The following is a 20,783-nucleotide window of genomic DNA, read 5'->3' on the forward strand; positions in this document are numbered from 1 at the left end:
TCCATTTCCAGAAGCTCAGGGGCCAATATTCCCCCTTGAGGTGGGCCCTGACACAATCCCAACTCGCCGATCTCTGGAGTATGCCGCCTTGAGCACACCGCAGCAGGTGGCCGTCAGCTTTCGGCGGCATCCTGTTAAGTGCCGAGTGTACTGGGTACGCAGTTCGGAGTACATGGAGCAAGGATATTGCGCCAGTGTGTAAATATGTACATGCTACGGTAGCTATGTACATGCAACTACTGTAGTATAGAAGAAAAAAAAGTGGGCATGGGTCGGTATGTACGGAGTACATACTCGTAGCATACCTTCAAGAGATATTGATAGCCTTGTCCTGTCCTGTACTTCCTACCTTTAGTCAGGTTCGGGTTTCCAGTTCTAGACCTTGGTAACACGAACGGTACTCCGTCTTAGGTATTAGTACGAGATCAGAAGTACGTCGTCGTCAACTCCTTGTTGCGGTGATTGCCTTGCATTTCTTTGATCCAGCTGATCCAGGATCCACGACCAAATAGTCAAAAGTTCATCATCCATGACCCCAATATCCATTGAAGGCCCGAGATTGAATGGCGGTCACTCTCCGAGACCCGATGCCAGATCGGGCTTTGATCAGCTCTTTCTTGCGAGCCTCTTTTTTACCCTCCTATCCCCACTTCCCTCTCTGACCTGTGACGCGTGCTAGTTCCTGGGCGAACTCCATTCCACTCTCACGGGCGGAGCCGATCCAGCCTTCCTTCGTCTTCCAGACGTTCTATCTGGCCCTTCTGATTGCTCCTTTTGTCAGTGGGTTCTCTATCCACTTTCCCCTCGTCTCCCCTCCCTCCCCTTTACGGCGTAGCCTCAGTCGGAAACAACTGCGGGCAAATCAATTTGGCTTGCCTTAGTGGCATGTCATCAACTTCTTACGGTGTAGCACCGCCTTCGGGGACCAAGGCATGGGGGCCCTTGCGATGATGTGCTCCACGACGATATAAAACAAACTCCCAGCGCGAGGCCTGTGAGGGGGGGGCAAAAATGTGCTCTCTTTCTCGGTTGGATTCCTTCTAATACTAGTATCTGATCCGGTCACTTGGTATGGCTTAGCTTGGCCCCCCCTTCTTGTTGCCCAGGTGGTTGCCCTGATGATTTGGACGATCTCCTACGGAGTAGGGGTGTTGGAATCTGTATGTAAATGGTGTGTGGGTAGATTGGACCCATTATCCTCCGAGCGTTGTCCTCCCACCCCGCCGTCGTCTCCTAAATGGATAATGGACTCAACGGTATGCAGCTGGCCCGTTGTCTCAATGTGCGATTTGCACAAATCAGCTGAAACCGAGCCTGCCGTTCTCCGGTAGGCTGCAACGCAGCGAGACGGCTGTGCTTCAGAATCGAACCATTACCAGACTCTCGTCCCTGTCTGTGACAGGGCGCATCGCCCAGCTGGAGAGGGGTCTTTGACCACGCATATATGTACATCCACATCTATCCCGTATGTTTCTTTCAGATAAGGAGCTTCGACGTTTCGTCATGCATCGCAGGGCGCCTATCCGTCGGGCAGAGTCCGGCATGCAGGCCAGCTTTCTCAGTCAGGAGGTCCTGACGCCTGAGGCGCGACGCCACACAAGGCCCAGGTTCTAGTGGGTCGAGGCCGATCAACATTTTTGGATCGGAGCCTGACTAGAGCAGGTTCGAGAGTACGAGGCAGCGGTCAAAGACTTCTGTTGGTACGGTATGTTATTTTCAGAAAGTACGGCGTACGGAGTATCCGTAGTCACTATTCCCGACTCACTCCATCAGGAGTACACTCTACGTAGTGTACATACCTGTTCAAAGGTGTGTTCAAAGGATCCAACTGGACCAGGGGGTTGGGCCAATAGATGGTTGGCATTTTCACTTTCAACCTTCTTGGCCCCCAATTTACTTGCTACAAACATACTAGTCCCGCCATTTACTCTAATAAAAAGTCTGTTTCTAATATTGAATCTGTGAACCCCCGGGTTTGGGGTGTGGTCCATGCACTCTCGGATGGGACCTGGCGGTATGCTTATCCAGCTCCAATTTTCAGTTCTCCTGGCCTACGATAGGTCCAGCTGCAGGGGCCGATCCTGAACCCTCTCTGCGCCTCGTTCCTCGTTGGTAACTACTTGGTGGCACTCAGACATACCTCCTCCACTCCCAAGGGGCCGATCGGTGCAGCGGGCAAGGGTGAGTCCGCAGTGATGCAGTGAGATGGCCACACATGCCCAGCCGCAAGGCATGGCGCCGATTATCGACCTGCGGGTGATGGGTGCTAGACAAGTGATAGGAATCTGGGGCTTCTCATGGTCTCCATCAGCAGCCCCTAGTACTGATGGGCTAACGGAGGGGGCTATCTCTAGCGGCATTGGGTCGGTGAGTGTCTCCGTCCTGCACACGCCGTGATCCGTGATCCATACTCATTCCCCTTCTCATCCTGCGCTGACGAGCGAGGCTCGAGGCTCGAGGCTTGGAACTCGAGTCAGCTGGCGAATTCGGATGCCTGGGTGTGTTTCGTCTACTGCTTACGAGCGTTGGATATATGCTCCCCCCCCCCCCCCAGCCATGCGCCCGTCCCACTGGGGAACGGTGTACGTATGTCCGTGATCACTATTTTATCGAATCGACGCCCCCGAGGGCCCCCTCAGCGCCTCCTAGGCTGTGTATCTCCATCCCACCTTGACTGAGCACCCTCAGGGGTGCACTCCGTGACGACTTACAACTCCATTCTCCGTACTCGTACTCCGTGCATCCTGTGCAATGACTCCTATACTTCGTGATCGTACCCACCTAGTTAATCACTGTCAATCACGGCCGAGAGGGATCTGCATCTGCAGCAATTCAGGGTGGAAACACGCCCTCCCAAAGTCCTAACCCTCGACTCCACCGCGCATCCTTTCCCAAACTGCCCATCACAATGGGGACTCCCGTCTCGTTCCGCCATCGTGGAGGTGAAGGGGCCCTCGTGCCATTTTCCCGCGATGTGCACAGTAACCCCAGTCGCATGGCTAGCGCAGAGGTTAGCGTGCCACAGCTGGATCCCCTTATTGACTTTGGGCCCGCGAATGGAGTCCGTCAAGCCACTCCCAGCAATTAGAAACACTGGGTTCTCTCGTCTAAAAACTTCCAATCTCCCATTTTCTTCATTTGTGTAGATCGGGTGGAGTCTGTGGCCATATTATGGAGTCTATGCCTCAAGGCTAGAGAGACCGCTGTATCCATATGATCTCGCTCTAACTTTTCAGCCCGTCCTGCATTGCAAGTTTCGGCTTTTTCGCCTATCGACGGGGACAGAGTACGGAGTACCATAGCCTTGTATGTCCTTAGTGGCTTCCGGGTTCGTTACCAGTGCAAGATTGGCTGCATTGGGGAAAATAGTTGATTTCTGGTGCAGGTCTACCGGCCGATCGCTGGGTCATGTGCTCCCCACCGTTGGGCTCGTTCTTCCGACTCCTCCGTGGAGTTGGAGTGAGCTGAAGACTTGCCGTTTTTGGGTATTCAAACGGTAAGGTTGTGAGAGGAAAGTCTACTCGTAATCTCTGAGGTGAAGAATTTTTCTGTTGGGGCTCGTATTGGGGAGGGGGTGTTTAATTCAAGTTTTCCACTCTTCAGATACGGAGCATCGCATACTAAGTTTACTTTGAGCAAAATAACCAACCCTGACAACGATGTCTGCATGTCTGGACAACAAACACTCGTTGTTATCGATCACAGTTCATGTCTACTAGCACCCTACACCCCGATGTACATATGTCCAAGCCCAATAATGCAGCAAGACCAGCAAGGATGCCAAGCCAGATATGACACGTAGAATCAGCAAACCATCCGCCCGCCATGAATGTGGTCAAGGATCTGATTTCAATAGACCTGTGCGTGCTCATTTTCGGCAGATGGAAAACCGCATCATTTTTGAGTTCCTCTCAATTCGCGATTTGCAATCATCCCAGTAAATCATGTCGGGTACTGATCAAATGTAGCACAACATTCGCATTGACAACATCACATATGCGATGAATCAGAGGATAGCCTTGTATACTCTCTTCAGAGCTATCTTCAATGCCCCTTACGTGGTTCTGTTATGTCTGAGTTTATTTACAACATAGGATGTATCGTCTCATCGGGCATCATTTACCTGCGTTGCAGATAACTTCAGCATCCCCGGCAACACAAATACCTGCAGCGTTACATGAATATTCAGTGTCTAACTTGAAGCACAAGCAAATATTGAGGTTGCAAGAATGGAATCTAGAGCAATAAATTGAGGGAAATTGATTGGTGGGGTGGGGCCTGGATTATCAGAGGTTTCAAGCAAGACTTCTTCTGGAATTTTCAAGTTGCATGGATGGCTTGGTAAACTTGAACATCAGGTTTATCGTTGAAGGCAATGGATTTGCTTGGTCAATAGCCGGAGTTTATTTATTATTTTATGTCATGCCCGAGTAGCGGTAAATCTACAGTCATTGTGACGTCAAACTAACCAAAATCCACGAGACACAGGATAGGACAAAACCATAGGCTAGCATCGATGTCTTGTCTTTTTCTATGTTTGCCTGCGAATTCAATTTGTGCTTCTCGAAGTGCTTCAAGTTTGCCACACTCAACTTATCTCATTCCAATTATTAACTACGAAAATTGCTCAATCGATAACCTTCCAAGTTGGAAGTCGGTCTGAACTTGGGAATATATACTACTTAGTATCAGTAGTACACAACATGTCAGCATGCGCAGGAAGCTCCGGCCCAGAGCTCAGCGGTATTCCAGGCGATCCTCGAACTGTGAAAAGCAAGATACTCGAAACAGGCGCGGCAATGGTGCAGGATTTCAAGCCAATACAGCAAATATGCGCCCATTTAAATGCATTCCACGTTTACGCCAACGACCCAACCCGCTGCGTCGAGGCGAATCACTATTGCACACATCTCACAGAAGGTAAGCCTAGCTCCGGACAAAACTCGCCGTACTACTAGTGCTAGTACAACCCGGAGCGAAGGAACTAACACAGAATCTATTCTTGCATCTAGATGTCCGTCAATGTCTGATCTACGACTCACCCAATACTAATGCCCGGCTCATTGGCGTTGAGTATATGGTCAGCCCACGCATCTTCAGAACACTTCCGGAAGAGGAGCGCAAGCTATGGCACACGCACGAGTTCGAGGTCAAGAGCGGGATGCTCATTATGCCTGCGCCAGTAGGCATTGCTGCCCCAGCTTGGGATGCGGCGGAGACGGCGGAGATGGAGGATATTGTTCCCATCTACGGTAAAACCTATCATATGTGGCAAGTTGATCGTGGTGATGTAGTGCCAATGGGACCGCCGCAGTTGATGGGGAGTTTCACGTCTCCCGAGAGTGTGGAAAAGGCTCGGAAGGGAGGACTAGAAGCGCTGCTGAAGGAAAGAGACGAGAGATTTGGTGTAGATCATCGACAGAAGGCGAAAAAGAGGGAGAATATTGCGGAGGTTGATAAGCATCCAGGTATGTCGCTGATTGTTGTATTATTTCATAATTCCAACTTCGCGAGCGCTCGTTCCACTAACGATGTTTTCGTTTTTCCATAGATGCCGACTCGATGTGGGCGACTATGAATTAGAAAGATAAATAAAGATTTGCCGTTTGGATATGGAACCAAAGTCACAAGCTGATTGGAAACATGGATAGAGAGGGAATTCTAAAACTTGATATTTGATTTTAAGTCATAACAATTGTAAGTGTTTAGGAGATTGTCTCCCCGCTACACAAGCCTCATAGACCCAGTCCCATAGTTAAATGGGGTCGAGATGAGACAAGTTAGGGGGATGGCCTGTCATATAGACGGACCGGTCGTGTCAATCTTGCTTCGTTTTCCACACTTGCTCGTCCTGGTGCTGTATTTCGGCGACGGCAAGCTCTAGCATTGGAGAAGCGGTGGATCCCAACAGCGATAAGCTGAGAGACGGTGTATAGTTTGATCCCGAGAAACAGGGTGATATGACCGAGTCCCCAATAGACATGATCAAGGTACCCCTGCTCAAGAAATCAAGGCAACCATATGGAGAAATAGACCGAGTCAACTAAGTATTTCACACATCAATGAAACACCGAGATGGCAGATTGTCAATCACCCAAGATGGCGACAGCAATTGAGACAGCTCTCTGACATTGCTGGGCTCATCATTGTGAAGAGCGCGCAGTGACGGGGAGGAAGAGGAGCCGTGGGAAAAATCAAAATTTAAAGAGAGCCGTTACCACGTGACTCGGTCTCCGCAATGGCCGATAACCAATTCGGAGTCAGATTAGCAACACGTCTGGAGCTCTGCAAAAAATCGAGGCATGTGCTTGCCGTCCACTCAATGGAGAAGCTACTTCGATACGCATTGACAGTCAAACCGGGCAGGTTTGCTCGCCTTGCGCTCAATGGCGCCGGCACATTCTGCGCCTGCACCCTGGTCTGGGAGCACCTAGTGACCGTACAATCCAGCGAGGGACCCTCGATGTACCCGACATTCAACCCACGCGGCGATTGGCTCCTTGTTTCACGACTGCATAGCAATGGAAAGGGAATCCAGGTTGGCGATGTTGTGCGATTCAATCACCCAACGTTCTTGGGTGTACATGCGGCAAAAAGAGTTATTGGCATGCCGGGGGATTTTGTTTGTCGTGATCAGCCACTCAGTACAGAAGCTGGGAAGCAACCGGATATGATACAGGTATTTTGCTCTTCATGACTACCGAAATATGCTTATTGAGTCAGAACTAACTGAGTTTGTGTCGAGATAGGTCCCCGAAGGACATGTATTCCTCGTTGGCGATAACCTACCCTGGTCAAGAGATTCGAGAAACTACGGCCCCGTCCCGTTGGGCCTGATCAATGGAAAAATCGTGGCTCGTGTCTGGCCACCGTCGAAGATGGAATGGGTCAAGAACACTATGCAGCCGGCCGAACTGGACGACTAGGCCTTACCGATGGGCTGAGCATTTACATGGAGTTTGGTGTTTTGTTTTCAGAGGGAATTGGTCTGCTGTGCATATTCATACATATTCACTTGTACAATACAAATCTATACTCAAATGGCGCCTTGATAGGAGATATAGTGAACAGGAACAAAAATTACCTGAACGAGGAAGGGTTTCTGCGCTTGTAGGGAAGAGGTTCGACCTTCTTCCGGCGAAGCTCCAGCTCCACTCCCTTGAAACCGATCTGGTTCATCACCTCCAGAGTGGTCTCGTCGAATTGGCTGCGGAACAGGTGTGCGCCGATAGCCTTGAGATGGTAGCGGGCCTGGATAGTGCGGAGGAGGGTGTTGTCCCGGTCAGCCTCCTTGGCTTTGACAGCCGCAAAGTCGAGGGCCTGCGCATCCTTTTGCTCCATGATGAGGACGGAAAGGCGGTGATAAGGGCTACCCTTCTGAGCAACAGGAGGTAGCCAGGGGAGAACGACTTGGGAGTCTTCAGAAAGCTGGGCGAGATCGACCTTGGTGTTGACGGCCGAGATGGGCACGTTTACGGCAAGATAGTGCGTCTTATAGTCGAAGCTATCGGCCTCCACATTAGGGACATCGGAGTCGACAACGGCGATGGTAACGAGTTTCTCGCCACGCTCGAACATCTGCACGTCTAGCTTGGGGGCGCTCGTGCTCACGTTCGCGAGGACGTAGTCACCAGCCTGAACCTGCCGCTTGCCGAAGTACAGCTTCGTGTCGACAACGGGGTCGCAGTGAGGAAGGACGTCGGGGATGACCTTCATTTGTGTGATACGCTGAACGAGGATCTTGCGGCGGTACTCCCGCCATTTCCGGTCGGCCAGAAAACGGTAGATGGGCTTGCTCATATCGCCTATGGGGAAGCAAATTAGAACCAATTCTCTAGAATGCTCAAAATTTGAAGCCTTATCGAACGTACCTTGGCCATCTTCGAATTTGCGCTTGACCTGAGGGTCATTAATATCGGCATGGATCTTAAGTTGCTCCAAGTGCAATTGCATCGCGCCCAAGCGAGACTTTCGTGATTGCTCTCCTCCAACCTCTTCGGTCGAAAGAGCCTCAACTCTCGCGATTCTTTGTCTCATCTTCTCAATTTCCTCCAGTTTCTCTGTACGATCGGCAAGCAGAACATTTCGCGCTTCTTGGAAGCATTGGTAGGGGAGCTGCTCGAAGGGAATGTTGGGGGAGCCCTGCAGCGCGGCACGTCGACGACGGGAGCCAATTGGAGTGGTGCCCTGTCGCATAAGACGTCTCTCTAGGCGAGGGCTTGAGACAAGCTCAGGATCGAGGTTCTTGTGGAAAGGTTGGGTCTCTTCGGATTGAGCCTCTGCAACACTGGCTGTTGACTGGAAGCCACGTGCCTGGACCTGGAGGCCGGTCAGGCTTCTAGCGTAAGAGCTGCGAAGACATTGAAGCAGCGGTCTAGATGCCCGCTCGCAATGGGCCATGGTGTGAGAGTCCCGTGGTTGGATTGTTTGGGGGTGCAGGTCGAGTGTTGGCAAGTTGTTTGACCCGGGGGAACATTTTCTCGTCGCCGCCAAGACTTCTGCTAGTCGTCACCGCCTAGTCAACTTTTGCTCCCTAACTCATCCAAACGCTCGAAGCAGCACATCAATCAGACCACACAACTCAATCACTGTCGTGGTTCTTCATAATGCCTGGCAGCGAGGCTTTTCGGGCGCTTAGGCTGCTCTCACGCACATCAGGTGGACTTTTGTCGGGGTCAGAGGCCGTCACGGTATGATCATTGAACCTTCATTTTTGTCCGCGCGATGCGGATCGCTTGAATGAGTGGAATAAGTGGCAGGAATACAGCTTGCTAACCCCATACTCACAACAGCGGCAATGCCTCACTCGTTCAATGGCCACCGAGGCCCAGGCCAACGCTTCATCCGCACCTGATCTCTCGAAAACTTCGCCGTTGGCTCCGTGGGACGCCCCAGTCCAAGTCATGACTTACAACTTTCCTTCTATGGAACCCACTCGTCTCGTGGAATACTCCCAGAAACAATTACAGATGCCCATTCGGAAAGATATTCTTCACCGCGCAGTTATCTACGAAGGTGACATGACCCGGCAAGGAACGGCCAGCACGAAGTGGAGGGGAGACGTTCATGGTAGCCACCGCAAGCTCATGGCACAGAAGGGCTCTGGCCGTGCTCGTGTGGGTCACAAGCAGTCGCCAATTCGGGTGGGTGGTGGTGTTGCCCATGGTCCTCATCCTCGCGATTTTTCGACCGGGCTACCTGCTAAGCTCTACGACCAAGCTTGGCGCATTGCCCTCAGTTATCGATTTGCGCGCGGCGAAATGATTGTTATCGACAACAACATTGCCATCCCTTCGAAGTCTACACCTTTCCTGATGGAGCGTATTCTGAAGGAGCATGGATGGAACACCAAGAAGGGCCGTTCAACTCTGATCACCGCGGACTTTGACGAGGAATTGTTTGATGCGATGGACAAATTGAAGAGATTCGCGACACTTAGGGATAGCAGTGAGGTGGATGTGAAGAACCTCTTGGAGACTGAGCGGTTAATCATCGAGAAAAGGGCGCTGGACCGGTTCTTCCAGTGGCACTCGCGGGATTTGAAGAGTAAGCCCTCCAAGGCACGTTACCTTGACCTGTGAAGGGCTTGATCTAGGAGCGGACATGTGCATTTATATCTTTTTCTTTCGTTTCTGTATTCTGGCCAATATGTACAAATAGAGTATGATCTACTACAATTACCACTTTTACAACTATTAGTAACACGAGACCTGCTAACTAGTACGAGTCCTTTACCGGGGAACAATGACTGTAAATAGATGAAGATCCATCGAATCACTGCCATTATTACAATATTATTGACCCTATCTATCTCTAATGATAATACTAAACATTACCTACCATTACTACTATGTAGATACCAGTGGCTACGTTGCGGCTATCTGCGGACGCGGCCACTGTCGCGCAGGCGGAGAAGTGGCCCTCGGACCGGAGAAAATCCAGTCCAAAAAACTCCCGAGGTCGACGGTAAAGCGGAGAAACATCTGATCGTCCATTATAATTCTACCCCCTCTCCGTCGTTTCTTCGGCACCAGTCTTCTTCATGCTGCTGCGACACTCATTCTCACGATTACCCTCGCCGCCGAGCTGGATCTCGCGGGTCTCATCGCCAGCAATGCCTCTACGCGCCAAGGTGACCAACCCTGCCTTCAGGGCAACAGCTTCGGTGAGTCTACGAGAAGTACCTGTAGTGATCCTGTGAGAGATGCTAATTGCTGCAAGCTGTCAACCTCCCCCGAACTTCCCAAGGAACTCCCCGGCGACGAGCCTGACGATGTCCTGTTCAACTCTATCTACGGCCTCCGCAGCGTCGAGCTCAACCGACCCAAGAAGCTCAACTCCCTTAATGGCTCCATGGCCCGAAAAATCTTCCCCCGTTTGAAGGTGAGTCGGCCTTTGATACACAGGTTAGCGGGTATGCTAATGATGGGGGATACAGGAATGGGAAAAGTCTCAAATCGCGAACATCGTCCTCATCTCGGGAGCAGGATCGAAGGCGCTTTGTGCTGGCGGCGATGTCGCTGCTCTGGCACTTCAAAATGAGCAGGGACCGGAGGGACAAAAGGCTTCGACAGACTTCTTTGGACTCGAATTTCGCCTCGACCACACCATTGCCACATACTCCAAGCCGGTTATCTCATTCATGGACGGTATCACCATGGGCGGCGGTGTCGGCCTCAGCATGCACGCCCCGTTCAGAATTGCTACCGAGCGCACAGTTTTCGCCATGCCCGAGACAACTATCGGTTACTTCCCCGACGTCGGTGGTTCTTTCTTCCTTCCGCGCCTGGATGGCGAGACTGGTACCTACCTGGCTCTGACTTCTGAGCGCCTGAACGGTGTCCAGGCCCTGTACTCTGGCATTGCGACCCACTACTTGCACTCTAGTGTTCTCAGCAACGTCACCCAGCGTCTGTCCGAGCTGGTTTTCCCCGACCATGTTGGTCTGCCCGAGCGACTGCAAACCGTGAACAAGACCATGGCTGAGTACTCGCTTGGTCTCCCGTCTCTGCAGGAGGAGCCAATGCTTTTGGCTGGCGAGCTGCGCAAGGCGATTGACCGTTGCTTCAGCTTCAACACCGTTGAGGAGATATTCGCGGCGCTGGAGAACGAGACCGAGCAGAAGGACTGGGCCGAGAAGACCCTCAAGACTCTCTCAAGCCGTTCCCCCACCTCCTTGAAGGTTACCCTCCGCCAAATGCGCCTCGGAAAGAAGTGGAGTATCTCAGAGACCTTCCAGCGTGAATACCAGGTTGCCGCCAACTTCATGCGTCACCCCGATTTCGTTGAGGGAGTCAAGGCTCGTCTAATGTCTAAGCCCCCCCGTCAAGCGGAGTGGCAACCGGCCACCCTGGCTGAAGTCTCAAACGAGACTGTTGAGTCTTTCTTCGCCATCCCCGAAGGCGAAAGCCGCCTGCAGCTGTTGAGCGAGGGTGACTACACAAGTTACCCTCACGAACAGCTCGCCCTGCCCTCCGAGAGCGAGATTGAGAAATTTGTCCGTACCCACGGTACATCAGTTTCTCAGGTCACCAGCGAGTTCGCTCAACGATGGAACCAGAAGGAGGGTGTCCGCGAAAAGGTCTCCGAGGTCCTGGCTCGCCGGACGAAGCGAACTGAGAAGGGCATTGAGTGGGTTTGAAGAGCGAGAGTCTTATATTGCAGCATGTAATTTTTATTTCGATGGCGAGAGCTTTTCCGCCGCCCGTATGTATTAGAATCTACCCCAATTTTCTGTTAAAGGTATCATGTTGCATTCAATCAATGATATTTGTGCACCACATCCGATTCCACATCCGGTTCCAATTTATGGCCATGTGTATGGCCTATAAAGCCCTCATCGCTGAGAAGACCTAAAGTTAGCTACGAATCGTAGTACGTACGAATAAACATAGAAAAAAGAAGCTTTCAAAGTGTAAGGCTGGCCAAATTAGGCTTGAACCAATGGCGTTATCAGCCCACCCGGCATCGCACTGCCAAGGTTCCCGTCCCTCCCAACATGTTCGTCTTGATCTTAACGTCCACTTTCACAATCTTCAAGGAGTACACAGTCCACAATATTCAATAATATCTAGGGCTCCAATGAGCGCTCAGATATTATCATGAGGGACGAACAAAGCTGTTTAGTGACCAGTTACTCCTCAATGGGCGAAGGCGACTTCGACATTCCCCCTCCCACTCCCCATCCGGACAGGAATGCATCTCAAACAGAACTCAATGGCCCTGCACTGGAGGCTCGCTCGGTTCTGAGGCGACTCTATGTGTCCCACAGTCTTTCGGCATGGAATTCGCGAATGTTTGAGTTCGGCGCAGTCCTCTTTCTGGCTTCTATCTTCCCCGGAACTTTGCTTTATGCCTCAATCTATGCCCTTGTTAGATCGCTCGCTGCCGTTGCGCTTTCGTCGTGGCTAGGTGCAAAAGTTGACAGTTCGGACCGCTTGGTTGCTTTGAGACATTCGATTGGTAGGTTATATTATGTATTCATGTGGATGAGGCTTAGGTTGGTCTCGCTAATTGATCTCCTCAATCTAGTCTGGCAAAGGATCCCTGTCGCGGTGTCTTGTTTGTGCTTCATAGCACTATTCACAATTGCTGAATCGCGGGATTTATCCTCGATTCTATTTGTCTTTGTTAGCCTCTTGGCCTGTGTAGAGAAGTTGGCGGCCGCCGCCAATACAGTGGCCGTCGAACGAGATTGGGTATGTTCAAGGGCTCATCGACCATTGCTTCATCAAGTCATTGCTGATTATTTTACAACCTTTAATAGGCTATTGTCATATCAGAAAGCATTGATGTTCCCCGACAGGGTAAGTTTCCCCCAAATTGGTCTTCGCTATTAGGTTTTCTAACAATACTATGACTAATACAGACCTGAATGCTTCAATGAGACGAATTGATCTTTTCTGCAAGTTGGTCGCTCCTGTTTTTATTTCCCTCGTCGACAGCTTTTCGACCCGAGTGGCTATATGGACAGTCCTTGGGCTGAACACGGCTTCCGTATTGGTCGAATATGTGGCCATTGCTCAGGTATACCGAGCAGTTCCCAACCTGAAAAGGACCTCTGCAGCTATTCTGCAAACCGAGACTTTAGATGAAATCGCAACACAAGCCCAACATCACTCGCTACAGAATATCATGAGCCGACTGCGAGACACCTTAGCACCATGGCAAGAATTCGCGACAAGCCGGGTATTCATGGCCTCGTTTGCCTTGAGCTTGTTGTATTTGACAGTTTTATCATTCGGCGCTACAATGGTCACATATCTGCTCCACAGTGGATTTAGCCCGCTGGAGGTTAGCTACATGCGCATTGGTTCAGTCGCAGCGGAGTTATCTGGAACGTGGATCGCGCCCATTGTTATGAATCGCATTGGCCCAATCCGATCTGGACTTTGGTTCCTGAACTGGCAGTTTTGTTGTGTGGCCGGTGCTGCCGTAGCATATGTGCCCTGGGATTCGAATTCCCGATTAGTTGCGGGATGTCTCGTTATTGGAGTCGCTTTGAGTCGGATAGGGCTCTGGGGGGTTCGACCTGTCTGTTCAGTTCCTTGTGCAAGAGGTGAGTAGTAATAGTGTCTATATTCGAGCTTCCTGTTGCTTATGCTGACTTGAAACTATAGAATGTCGAAGAGCATGCCCGAGCGCGGTTCTCGGCCACCGAGATGGCACTACAGAACATCTTCGAGATGTTGTCTTTCGCGTCTACTATTCTGTTTTCTCGTCCGGAGCAGTTTGAATATCCGGTAATCATCAGTTCGGGGGCAGTGGCAGTCGCGGCGATCTGCTTTGCGGCCTATGTGCGCAAGGAGCGGGGACATCTGCTGCATCGATCCAAGTGTATTGGGGGGGGACAAAGTGCATTACCGAGCTGTAGAATCGGCGGCATAGTCAATATTTGCATCACATTGAGATACTTTTCGTAAATATCAAGTACCAACACCTTTGCCATGACGCCCGCTCGACCACGTGGAGTCTGAGAGCCGTGCATATCATTGCTGCGATCGCTGTCGGATCATTCCTCATTTTGGCAGTATGGAGTGAACCCAGTGAGCCCAGTGAACCTAGGTTACCTAGTGAATCCCATGATACTTCTTACTGGTAACCCTGGACATCACGAATGACCATCAAATCTCACCCGTGGCGCCATCGAGCTCGTCATCCTCGCACCATCGCGCAACCGTGGGACCAAAATTGCGGGGAAACCGGCCACCGCCGTTCCTGACACAACAACAATGCCTCTGGCCTCAAACCTGGGACTGTTCGTTCCATCATGGAGGTACCGTTCTTCGATACACATTCCGATCGCCTTTCTCGACTAACGCCAGTCTTCGGTTCACAGGTACCGAAAGCCCGGGGAGCTGGTAGATCAGGCCCGCGCCGCCGCACTGGTTGCTTGACATGTAGAGCTCGCAAAGTGCGCTGTGACGAGGCCAAACCGAGTTGTGCAAACTGTGACCGCTTGCGTCTTCGATGTGTCTTTAAGCCCCCGATCGCATACAGCAACTCGTTGAGTTCTTCGCCCCGTCGGTCTCGCAACTCGATCACCGGCCTGCACGGCGTCTCCTCTCAAGGCGCTCCCACCCCGGCCCTGGGACCTGCGTCTGCAGCGGCAGCAATCGCGGCAGCAGCAAATGTCTCACAAAGATCACCAGACCTGAATTTCTTCAATACCGTGTTGCGCTCGGATGATCACCATCGAACAATCCCCGCGATGGCAGCCCCCGCCGATACCGAACCATACCCCGCTGCACAGCTGGGACCTTTCGACATGCTTGGATTCATGGGAGGAATCACATCGGAGCTGGAGCAAAAACACCTCGATTTGACGAGTGGCCTGGAGGCGTTCACTGGGAGCCCCTCGCAGGCAATGACCGCTGAGTTCGCGATGAACGGAGCAGAAGAAGGTCAGTTTGAAACCGAACAACGATCGTCGTTCAGTCCCGACGGCTCCTCCTCCTTGACGGATGGAGTTTCGATTGGGGATGCATCCGATGCCGCGACAACACGGCGTAGTTGGTCCGACCCGGGCACCACTTCGTATGAAGACCAGCTGCTTCAGCACTTCTTGTCTATTGACCCACCAGCCGTCATCTTTGGTCCGATCAATATGGAGTGGAAATATGTACGCCCGTCCGTGCTGGATCATGCCCGGGAATTTAGCCCCCTTCTGAATGCGATATACTGCTATTCGGATGTCCATAAAGCTGTAACGGAAGGCAAGCAATGGCGCTGGGCGCCGACGTATTTCCGAGTAGCTAGCTCGGAGATCCATGCATCTTTATTGGGGGATGTTTCCGAAGCAACATTGCTCAAGGTGTTCGCCTCGGTGTTTTTCTTGATGCTATCTGAGGTTCGTGCTCTCGGTGATGGGAGGTGTTCAATTTTTGAGGAGAATACTAATATCTGACCAGTTGTTCTCATCTCCCGACATTTGTGCAGCGGATACTTCTTACCTTCATTCTTCATATCTTATCTTGCAACGATTTAGTGATCGTACCCGAGAATGGACTGGACTCGGACGCCTCCTGGTCTCGTGGGTTTCACTTCTCGATGTCAAATCCCTCATTGCTGGCCGTGACGGTGACTTATTGATCGAGATGGGAAATCTTCCAGAGGATAGACCAAAAAGCAAGCCACTGGAAGTACAAAGCACGTCGGAGCCCCGGATCATCGAGTCGCCCGAAGAACACAAAGAAGAAGAAATGAAAGATGACCTCTTCCACAGCCCTAGCTATCTGGTCTACCAGGCGATTGTGGGTCCGGCATTTGAGTTCTTCGTACAGGCACAGCAAGTTGTTCGACGCATCATATGTATTGATTTACATCACCGCAGTCGTGGAACACTGAGCGACGAATTCGAGGTGCTACAGATCGCACACAAAGTTGGCGCCGACCTCGAGACCCTTTGGCACCGCAGACCCTCCGTGATCGACGTGTATGGGCAACCGGAAGCCCTGCATGAAACACTCTGTGCCCCAGTTGCTCTTGAAGTCTGCCGTACCTTCAGACAATATGTGGCAAACTTTTTGGCAAACTTCATCTACCTCCACCGAGTCGCCTTTGCAATCTATCCTCGGACAGACCGTGTCAACGGCGCCGTCGACAAGATTATCCAGCTAGCTACGATCGAGTCAGCAGGATCTTTACCTGGTCATCTACCAGTCAGCTTCATGTGGCCAATCTTCATCGCAGGTCTGGAAGGCTCGCAGGACCAACGTCAGTGGATTGTCCAAGAGATGCAACGAATGGCAGCCGCACGCGAGAATGAGCCAGCCACTTCGATTTCACGACATCCCTCGGCCGATAAGATTCTCTTGTTACTGGAAGAGATGACCCGTAGGCAAGATGTCTCACGATCCTGGGCGGATTCGCGGTGCGTGCGACGAGAACTATTCTCGAATCCGTTCGTCATCATTTGAATTCCGCTCTGCTCAACTTAATGTCCATAATATACCCTCTAGAAGAAAGCATATATCATGCAACGACCAACATATTAGAACCGTTTCAATGTGAAAGTGTTACAGTTACTAGCTTTTGGTCCTCGGACTTGGCGATCATGTAACGTCGCTAAAACCGAAGAGAATCTTTGGCAGCTATTCTACAAGCCATTTGTGTAGTATGTCACCGGCACCGAGTAGTATGCATTCCAAGGTTTCCGCATGAATGCAGGTGCCTAGCTGAATCATCCTTCAGGAGGTTATCACATCATCTGTATTGCCCTTGACTCAGTACAACTTCGGTGATGTTCAGATTGAAGTTACTCTAAAACTACAATAGATAAATGGAAACAGCTTTAACGAAAGTATTCATTTGAATACTAAAATAAGCATCTCGATAAAGAAAAGACCAATATAATATCATATTGAGACAAATTTGGTTGAATGTGCAAAACAACTTGTGCCAACCCGGGCAAGTTCGTTCATCCCACAGTTTACAAGGGAGAGTCAGAATTTTCTGGAAACTCAGTCTTTTGCAACCTAGTGGTTGAAAAGGGACGCCATGGAAGAATAGACCTTGACATTCAGACCAGCAGACAAGACAGACTTCTGGCCATCGTTGACAGTGTACGAAATGGTTGTGGCAATCTTGTCCTTGGCCCGCTTCTCGAACCACAGAACGTGCTTCCAATCGATGAACACTTCGTAACCATCGCCTTGATCGTGGACAAGGATAGATGGCTTATCAGTCCGGAATCGGCCTTGAAGACTAACACGGACTTCCTTGCCCCAGTTATTGTCGATCCTGGTGTTGAAGACGATAGCGTTCTCAGCACGACGGATGGAAAGCAGGAACAGAATGTTGCCTTCATCGCTATTGCCATCGGTGAAGTAGAACTGGGTATTATCAATGCCCTTGGTCTTAGCCGGGGTCAGATTCAAGGTAGTCGAGTCAATCAGGACGACAGCATCGGCCTTGAGAGACTCCTTGAATTTCCTGTTGGTGTTGATCTTGAGAGCCGCCTTGGGGATCTTAGGCACGGCGGGAGGAGGAATAGTGACAGGCTGTTTCAGGTGTGGGCTAAGCGCACCGTCCTTTCCTCCAGAGATCGTGGGCTCCTTCACGAAGTTTGACAAGAGAGGCGGCTTGCTCGCATCTTGGAAAACGGTCGTGTCGTTCGTGGCTCCGATGATCTCGAGATCAAGAGGGTCAAGTTCGTACAGAGGTACTTCCTTGCCTCCCCTGGTCACTCTCCAGTAAATTCTGTCCTGGAGGAACTTGAGAACCTCGTCTTTGTCAAGACTGAGCAGGTCCTTGCCAAGCTTGAGAAGATTCAGAAGCACCGGCGTAATGGAGATATTGGCGTTCACCTTAAGGCCATTCTTCTCGTTACCCTTGCAGTTGGCACATGCAAGCTTTCCTGCCGCATCTTGCGGCTTCTGACTGAAGTTGTAAACTTCAGTTAGTTTGTCCGAAGAAGGATTTTGTTTAACTCCATCCTGGGACAAGTAAATCCGAACCCAGAAAGGATCACCACCAAAGGCGTACTTGCGGAAGCGAACACTGAATGAGAAGTCGAGAGCTTTGAAGCTGTCCTCCGAGACCTCGACACCCTTCAACTTAGAGCCGGCATCGAGCAAGGTCTTTCTTGAGGTTCCATACAGATCATTGATGGCAGTTTGGAGATCTGCTTGGAATTCCTTGTTTTGGTAGCCTGGCTGCTTGTACTTCCACGTCTGCAGCTCCGGATATGTGTGACCAATCTTATGAGGATAACGAACATCGGCGGAAACCATTAGAGTTCCCCCAACATCTTTGTGAAACGGTCGCAGACCAGTCTCGGGGGTAATTACAGAGCCCGGGGGTAGACCGATAGCATCTTGTAGGAATGCATTGACCTTGGACTCGGTGAACCACTTGTCCGGATTTTTGGCTTGCCACAAGGCAAAGATGCGATCAGCGTTACTATATATTTGGTTAGCTAGAAACTAAAAACATTGGTCTCGCGAGAGGATTGTTTATCAACTAACCAATGGAGGAGCCAGAATGAGGGATCGAAAGCCGCCATGGGGATCTGAGACATATGACCCATATGTTCACCTCCAACCCAACCGTGAATGTTGTTGTGAACTATTGAAATTTGTCAGTTCTGTAACTCATATATCAAAAGAAAGAACACATACTGTACTCCAGATTCAGATCCTTTTCGACGGGGTGGTCGCCATCCTGCAGACCAGTTGTGGCAAAGGTGAGATAGTCCATGTCAACATTGAGTAGACGGTGCACCATCTCAGAGGCCTGGCCGTATTCTCCTCCTTCATCCCACTTAGGGGCCGTCAAAGCGTCCCGGACCTTGGAGTTGTTGACCACACCATATTTCCATGTCGATGTACCTGAGGCATTATCGCCCTCTTCAGGCCAGCGGCTGGTTCCAATACATTCGCTAAACTATTTTCAGTTAGCTAAGTTCCGGAGTATTCAGAGTCGGAAACATACAAAGAGCTCCTGCTTGGCATCCCCGTCCCACTCAGTCACAAAGTCCTTTACACCAGCGGTGCCCATAGGCTTGTGGGTTGGCATGCGGAACTGGAAGAGCGGGTTGGGGATATTGTACAAATCCTTGCCATCGAAGGTTGGGACAGCAATTGTGGGATACTTGCACAGCTCAGGGACTGAGACCTGAGCACCGAAGTCCCAGAAAGGGAGACGCCATGAGTGGGCAAGTTCGGTCCACTCCTCGCGATCCTCCTCGGGGAAATTGGGGATAACTTCAAGCATGCACTCGTAGATACGTTGCTAATAGATGTCAGTCAAGATCAATCTGGCTGCAGATGGGAAGTATCACCTCATAGAGAGCCAAGTAGGCACGATGCCAGATTGGAAACAGAATGTTGTTATGAGTACAGTATCCCTTACCCTCCGCCTCCTCTTTGTCAATGGGCTCATCCCATGGTACATTAGGTTGTCCATGAATTCCGGCAGCCTGAAAGTATGAGTCCCGATCCAAGGGGTCGATCTTCTGGTAGCGATCTAAGCCCAGCACAAACAATTGGACCTGCTTCTCATTTTCGGGGTCTTTGCTCCATGTGTCGATGTTCTGACGAATGGGGACCGGGGTGTCGAATCCGATGTTTGGAAGGTCGAGATCTCCGACCGGGACACCGGTGATGGGATAGTACTTGTGGTCGGACTTGGACATCTTACTGAGTCGTGACGATGAAGCAGAATTCCTCAACGACCTTCGTGATCTTCTCGGGTCTTGATTAGGATGGATGAAGGGCTTGAGAAGAAACATCTGGGAATTAACGTGTCCAGGTGGCGTATTATTTATATTCAGGAATCCAAGACCGAGCAAGAATTAAGTATCATATTCCACCTCGATTGACATCAGCTAGGTCAGAGCTGCAGCTGTGGGGATGCAGGGGCTAGCTGGGAAAAAGCATACCCCTCTCAGTTGAGGAGTATACACCCACAGCCTGCAGAAAAACAAAAAAATATATGCAGGAGCACTTGTATCACAGCATATCCCAGCTAAGTACCTATAGTGGAGAAGAAAAGACAACTAAGATATAAATTTAAGCCACAAGATATATTGAGAGACAAATAGCCGAAGGTCTGTAGCGGAATAATCCGAGCACACGTGTCTGTCAGCTTTTAGTGAAGGCATTTACCGGCTTGAACGGGAATAGAGCGATAAAACTGTGATTATATGCATGGATTTGATGGGGTCGATAGTTTGCCTTCGGTGGCAGCTGCCGATCAATGTCTGGGAGCTCAGCTCGCCACTACGACTATGGCTGAGAGGCGTGTTACACGAGGAGCTGTGCATAGCAAGTAGGGTGCGTTCATCCTGCATGCTGCATGATTCGCAATGCATGAACCCGCATACGTACACCCAATCAACAGTGGGTTAGCTGTGTTACCATGGTTAATTAGCGTGCATGTTTTACCCTTGTAAAAAAAGCAAAAAAAGGACCAGCGGGATACTCCGTATAGCTCGATAGTCCAGCTTCTGTTCGACCCCCTCAGCCAATGTGAGCCTTTGACACTCATGCACAAAGCTGCGCCATACAGTATTTCGTGAAATATTCGCCGCGCAAGACTCGAAATGTAGCTAGGCTGACGCAGCTGATGCTGGTAGCTCAGGTATCCCTTGCCTGTGAAGTTAGGCCGTAGCATGGCATTTTACTTACCACTGCGCAACCCCAGCTCTATTCCTAAAATCCGGACTTTATTACGCATAGTGCCATATGCTTCCTTTTGATTACGTATCGCAGCTTAAAATAATTCAACCTTCCAACGTCATCTGGCGTTTAGCAGTCAAGGGGCCTCCACGGGGACGCAAC

At 50.7% G+C, this 20,783-nt stretch overlaps 8 protein-coding genes across 8 annotated transcripts; 6 read left to right on the plus strand and 2 right to left on the minus strand.

Annotated features, from left to right (window-relative positions):
- Window positions 1–2,908: 2,908 nt before the first annotated feature.
- Window positions 2,909–3,088, plus strand: N7481_010727 (uncharacterized protein; the record flags this gene model as incomplete). The annotated part of the gene is made up of 1 exon (XM_057269946.1): window positions 2,909–3,088. One exon carries the CDS (start codon window positions 2,909–2,911, stop codon window positions 3,086–3,088), a length of 180 nt encoding a protein of 59 aa, XP_057117120.1.
- Window positions 3,089–4,703: 1,615 nt separating this feature from the next.
- Window positions 4,704–6,926, plus strand: N7481_010728 (Peptidase S26A signal peptidase I; the record flags this gene model as incomplete). Its single annotated transcript, XM_057269947.1, has 4 exons — window positions 4,704–4,920; window positions 5,013–5,485; window positions 6,284–6,679; window positions 6,750–6,926. 4 exons carry the CDS (start codon window positions 4,704–4,706, stop codon window positions 6,924–6,926), a joined length of 1,263 nt encoding a protein of 420 aa, XP_057117121.1.
- A 154-nt stretch (window positions 6,927–7,080) lies between these two features.
- On the minus strand, window positions 7,081–8,400 carry N7481_010729 (mitochondrial 54S ribosomal protein mL38; the record flags this gene model as incomplete). The annotated part of the gene is made up of 2 exons (XM_057269948.1): window positions 7,081–7,805; window positions 7,872–8,400. The coding sequence occupies 2 exons, from the start codon at window positions 8,398–8,400 to the stop codon at window positions 7,081–7,083; spliced, it is 1,254 nt and encodes a 417-aa protein (XP_057117122.1).
- A 206-nt stretch (window positions 8,401–8,606) lies between these two features.
- On the plus strand, window positions 8,607–9,581 carry N7481_010730 (mitochondrial 54S ribosomal protein uL4m; the record flags this gene model as incomplete). Its single annotated transcript, XM_057269949.1, has 2 exons — window positions 8,607–8,690; window positions 8,793–9,581. 2 exons carry the CDS (start codon window positions 8,607–8,609, stop codon window positions 9,579–9,581), a joined length of 873 nt encoding a protein of 290 aa, XP_057117123.1.
- A 533-nt stretch (window positions 9,582–10,114) lies between these two features.
- N7481_010731 (mitochondrial 37S ribosomal protein mS47) lies at window positions 10,115–11,641 on the plus strand (the record flags this gene model as incomplete). Its single annotated transcript, XM_057269950.1, has 3 exons — window positions 10,115–10,165; window positions 10,222–10,383; window positions 10,439–11,641. The coding sequence occupies 3 exons, from the start codon at window positions 10,115–10,117 to the stop codon at window positions 11,639–11,641; spliced, it is 1,416 nt and encodes a 471-aa protein (XP_057117124.1).
- A 502-nt stretch (window positions 11,642–12,143) lies between these two features.
- Window positions 12,144–13,922, plus strand: N7481_010732 (putative iron-regulated transporter; the record flags this gene model as incomplete). Its single annotated transcript, XM_057269951.1, has 5 exons — window positions 12,144–12,462; window positions 12,532–12,698; window positions 12,767–12,806; window positions 12,869–13,533; window positions 13,620–13,922. The coding sequence occupies 5 exons, from the start codon at window positions 12,144–12,146 to the stop codon at window positions 13,920–13,922; spliced, it is 1,494 nt and encodes a 497-aa protein (XP_057117125.1).
- Window positions 13,923–14,269: 347 nt separating this feature from the next.
- N7481_010733 (Zn(II)2Cys6 transcription factor) lies at window positions 14,270–16,418 on the plus strand (the record flags this gene model as incomplete). Its single annotated transcript, XM_057269952.1, has 2 exons — window positions 14,270–15,349; window positions 15,411–16,418. 2 exons carry the CDS (start codon window positions 14,270–14,272, stop codon window positions 16,416–16,418), a joined length of 2,088 nt encoding a protein of 695 aa, XP_057117126.1.
- Window positions 16,419–16,976: 558 nt separating this feature from the next.
- tyr1 (uncharacterized protein) lies at window positions 16,977–19,636 on the minus strand (the record flags this gene model as incomplete). Its single annotated transcript, XM_057269953.1, has 5 exons — window positions 16,977–18,402; window positions 18,468–18,567; window positions 18,621–18,885; window positions 18,934–19,233; window positions 19,283–19,636. 5 exons carry the CDS (start codon window positions 19,634–19,636, stop codon window positions 16,977–16,979), a joined length of 2,445 nt encoding a protein of 814 aa, XP_057117127.1.
- Window positions 19,637–20,783: the final 1,147 nt, after the last annotated feature.

The sequence above is a fragment of the Penicillium waksmanii genome (assembly GCF_028829765.1).
Source record: "Penicillium waksmanii strain IBT 27052 chromosome Unknown utg000009l:1.0-4314994.0:1.0-4318279.0, whole genome shotgun sequence".
Classification (NCBI taxonomy): Eukaryota; Fungi; Ascomycota; class Eurotiomycetes; order Eurotiales; family Aspergillaceae; genus Penicillium; species Penicillium waksmanii.